Here is a 4,918-nt window from a genome sequence, read left to right as displayed (position 1 = left end):
GGGGGGCAAGGCTGGAGTTATACATAGACATAGTTATTACTGTCTTGATGTGTAACAAGATACAAGATACACACATACATTCTCAAAATCACACAGGCATGCACACCCCCTTCACACACACACACACACATGCACCATCACTCTATGTATCTGTGCATGTGTGTCCGTGTGTGTGTGTGTGTGCGTGTGTGCGTGTGTGCGTGTGTGCGTGTGTGTGTGTGTGTGTGTGAGGGTCAGCAAGGCCCAGGACATCAAATAGCCAGAGTCATCCTTGACTTCTCTGTGCAGCAGCATGGTTAGTTAGCACCCGTCTCTGGGCGGGGGGGGGGGGGGAGTGACAGGGGCAGCTGGGAAGAGGGGCTTAAGAGATCAACTTCCCCCAACCTCTCCACCCTCATCAGCCCACCTCCTCAGTCCCAGACAGCTAACAGTCATTTCCACTGCTGCAACGAGGGAGAGAAAGAGGTCTGGAGAGTCTCATTAGACGGATGCTAAAGTGAGTTTGGGGGTGGGAAAGAGCAGGGGTTATGGTTGGGAGAGGAGATCCTGGAGTGGAGTACTAGTAAGGAGGTGCTAGGGGGTTAGTGGAGGCGATGGGGGCCAAGAAGTCAAAGGAGCTTTCTTCGTCGGAAGAGGAGAAGAGGAGGCAACAGGCGAAGAGGAGCGCCGGTCGGGAGGACAGCCTGACCTCGGCCGAGAGGATCCGCCGGTACACGGTGCGCCAGTTCGGCTACGCGGCACTTAGCTTGGCTCGCCGCGGCCTCAAAGAGCCCCCCGAGGAACTCTGGGAACTGGTGGAGCTGCAGAAGCTGAACCTTTCCCTCAACAGCCTGCGCCTCCTGCCCCCCTCCATGGCCCTCCTCTCAGGCCTGGTGGTGCTCAACCTGTGGGGGAACCAGCTGACGGCGTTGCCCCCGGAGATAGGCTCACTGCAACAACTCCGGGTTCTGTTTGTCTATCGGAACAGGCTGACGGAGGTACCGGAGGAGCTGGGGAACTGCAACAAGCTGGAGGTGGGTCGGGAGACGACACACACACACACACATACATATAAACAAGCATGCATATACATACACACACATATGTATACACAAAACCAGACATCCACATGCATACACACATCAGTGTTTTGACAGCTGTTGTTGTTGCCCTTCTCTTCGTCCTGTGTCCTCTCTCTTTCTCCCCCTCCCCTTCCGCCCCTATCTCTAGGTGCTCAGTCTGGCTAATAACCAGCTGACCGGCCTGCCTTCATCTCTGTCCAGCCTGACCAGCCTGAGGAAGTTGAATCTGAGCCACAACCTCATCCAGCACATTCCAGGCTGTGTCTACAACATGAAGGCTCTGGTACTAACACTGTTCAACCAGCCAGTTAGCCAGTCAGCCAGTCAGCCAGCCAGTCTAAACAGTTTCCCCTCCTACTTCCCCCAGGTGTTCCTCCACCTGGCCTGTAACCGTCTGGAGAACATGGCTGAGAGCATCCAGGGCCTGGTCCAGCTGAAGATCCTGATTGTGGAGGGCAACAGCCTAAACGCACTGCCTAAGGCCCTGTGCTGCCTGGTCCAGCTCGAGCTGCTGAACCTGGACTTCAACCAACTGAAAGACGTTCCTCAGGAGATGCACCAGCTGTTCCGACTGGAGAGGCTGGCCTGTCACCCCCTGGATAAGGGCCTCCACATCCTCCACAACCCCCTGCTAAAGCCCATCAAGGAGGTTCTGGAGGGTGGTCTCTCTGCTCTGTACAACTACCTACGTGCTACCTGAGGTTCTGCACCTCTACACAGAATCATTCAACTGGACTGGACTCCTGATTGTCCTGACTCTTAACACAAATAAATGCACTGTATATCTAATATGTAGTTTACTCAACAATGTTGGTTCTTATACTATTTTGCCATTAAAATAGAGAAATTATTCAACTCTTATCCTAAGAGCAGTGTTATTAATGCCATTTACCCCTGCCCCGGCCCCTCTTTCTGTCCCAAGTTTAGCTCCCTCCCCAGAGAAAAATGTGGTTAATTTACACACACACACAGACACACACAGTCAAACAGACAAACATACACGCACAGTCACAAACACACACTAACGCACTACACAAACAGAAAATAAAAGTCTCACATACTCACACATGCAGGCGGCTCGTTTAGAGATCAGCATAGAAGCTGCATGATATCAGCTGAAAGGTCATCACTGTTTCCTGGTGTAGCAAAACATGATCACGCACCAGCCTGACAACCAGCCTGACAACCAGCCTGACAACTAACCACTTCTTCCTGGTCAGCCTGCTTTCCCTCTTGCTTCTCTTTCCTTTAACTCCTGACCTCATCTGACCTGCAGTAAGAGGCTGCTACACAGAGCTATGCTGTCCTCTATTGGCCAGACTGGAGTAGTGCAGCTGGGGAAGAGAGGAACATAGAGCTGTAACTGTATGGATTTCTGGATGAAACAGTTATATAATACAATGGAAGATGATAACTATGATTAAAAAAGATAATCTTGAGATGTTGTTTGTCACACACATCAGTCCACCTATCACACCCTCAGTTATCTTTCATGTACTCAGTCACTCTGTCACACTCGTCCATACTCTTTCAACCACTCTCTTCTCCATCTGTCCATCCCAAACACTTGTCTCCATCCTCATCCACCTTTTCCTTCTGCTGCTCCTTCTCCTCGCCCTGCCCCAAAGATAAAGTTCTACCGATCAAAATGACATCTGCTGATGTTGTTGCATTGAACATACTGAACCCAGTCTGTCCTTCTGCAGATGCAGTACTTCGTGTGTCCACCAGGGGGAAGTCAGGACCAGCAGCCGAGCTGCTGAATGAAGCACGTTGTTCTCCAGGGAAGACTACTCAGCCAAACCCGGTCACGGAGACCTTTCTCCTCAGGAAACCACACACATACATAGACACATACACACTAACACACACAAGATGCACACAAACACACAAGATGCACACAAACACACACGCACACACACTAATATAATGTGCAAACACACCCTCCCACATGTACACACACACAAATACACAAACACACCCACACACAGTCTCTTGCTAAGGCCCTGCAGCCCTTCACCTTAGTAGCAGACACTGCAGCCATACATGCAGGCTTGTTTTCAGATGGTGGTGGTTGGGGGGGGGGTCACCTGGATGGACGAAAGGTTAGACTCCATCTTTGGCGCTTCCTCTGTCCTCCTCCACACACTGAGACAAAAACTCTGAAAGTGATGGTGAGGAGAGAGGGGAGGGAGGGAGGGAGGGAGGGAGGGAGGGAGGGAGGGAGGGAGGGAGGGAGGGAGGGAGGGAGGGAGGGAGGGAAGGAAGGAAGGAGGGAGGGAGGGAGGGAGGGAGGGAGGGAGGGAGGGAGGGAGGGAGGGAGGGAGGGAGGGAGGGAGGGAGGGAGGGAGGGAGGGAGGGAGGGAGGGAGGGAAATTATCGAAACAAGAGCAGATAAACCCTTCCACTGGTGAATGGAATCATCTGTTTATACCTCTATCCTTCCACCCCTCCATTTATTAATTCCTCTACTCAGTATTAATGAATTCATTGGTGTATTTATATAAACAAATTATAGTATGTGTCTCCTGAATGTGTGTCTCTGTGCCCTCTATACCCACAGTGCAGCGCCACGACCTTTCGCCTTGGCAACTATGCGCCCCTGCCCAGTCTGTTGGCACGGCCATTATGGAATGGTTGTCTAACTGGCGGGATAGAAGGTCTATTTATATCTGTTTATTTCCTAGAACATTTACAGCTGTTGGTCACATGACAAGGGGAGCACAGTTAGCTACCTTTGACTGGACGCCTGTAGAAGCAACACAAGTAGGTCTGAACATCAACAGAACCAACACGCAAACAAACATAAACACTCAGATGCAGCCCCTTTCATCATCTGCTATTCCCTGGTATGAGTTCCAGCGGACAGGCTTAACATTTCCACACAACACGCTCATCTGACGTTAATAAAGTGTTTTTTGCACTCATCCTGATTCACATGATTTCTTTTTTTATTCCAATTCATACACTTTCAGCAGCAAAGGCGTCTGATGATAAGCAGTAAAAGACTCATTTAAACTATCAGTAATTCACAAATTATTATGTAGCCCTTTGGTAACTGAATATCAAGTGAACCAAGATATGGAACAACGCAGCGCCGGGGTTTATGATATCTTAACAACACAATTCAGCACACCGAGACCGTGTCTTTCTCCGTTATCATTCAGTACAGTTTATCCCATTTTTCTGTCTTTCCTCTCCAACCGCTCACCTGCTGAACTGCTGTCTCCACTGCACCGTGACCGCGCGCCTGCACGGTGACAGACAGTGGACCGGGTGCGTGAAGGGAGAAGGCGGCATTTAGAGTGTGTATGTGTGACAGACGCGTTTTTTCCAGCAGTAGTTTTATAATAAAATAATTAAGCTGTAGCTCATGTAGCCTATGAATGGACGTAATAGAGCACAAGACACGGAGGAAAGTTGGTGTCAATCTAACAAAGAGTTATGTTCTGATCTGTCCTGATATATTTAGAATGTATTCATTATATTCCATTCTATTAAATCACCATATTTTGTACCTTTAATGCGCTATTTTGATCTAGTGGCATTCTCTTCAATTCAACCCTATTATAGGCTTCTGTCATTGCAGGCTACATATCTTCTTCTCATTAGGGTAAACAATGTATTGTTAAAAGCTAACATATCTGACTGAAATATAACTTTTTATTTAAGGATTTCTGAAACATTGAACTTTGAATGGAATATAGCCTATATCTAAAATAAAAGGCTACAATTTTATTTTACTATTCTATGCAAGTCACGTTCTTAATCCCTCAAAAGCCGTAGACGAGATGTCTGGGTATAGGCTAAACACTAAACACCTGTGTTTTGATTACGGTACGAGCTCCGCCACCTGA

The 4,918-nt window shown here is 48.7% G+C and overlaps 1 protein-coding gene across 1 annotated transcript; it reads left to right on the top strand.

Moving 5' to 3' along the window:
- The first annotated feature begins 399 nt into the window (after window positions 1-399).
- Window positions 400-1,922, top strand: lrrc30a (leucine rich repeat containing 30a). Its single transcript, XM_047024386.1, has 3 exons — window positions 400-1,013; window positions 1,210-1,344; window positions 1,429-1,922. The coding sequence occupies exons 1-3, from the start codon at window positions 594-596 to the stop codon at window positions 1,759-1,761; spliced, it is 888 nt and encodes a 295-aa protein (XP_046880342.1). The 5' UTR covers window positions 400-593; the 3' UTR covers window positions 1,762-1,922.
- Window positions 1,923-4,918: the final 2,996 nt, after the last annotated feature.

This window comes from Hypomesus transpacificus, chromosome 8, assembly GCF_021917145.1.
Source record: "Hypomesus transpacificus isolate Combined female chromosome 8, fHypTra1, whole genome shotgun sequence".
Lineage (NCBI taxonomy): Eukaryota > Metazoa > Chordata > Actinopteri > Osmeriformes > Osmeridae > Hypomesus > Hypomesus transpacificus.
Note: the sequence above shows the minus strand (reverse complement) of the source record. Positions and strands in the feature narration are given on the sequence as shown.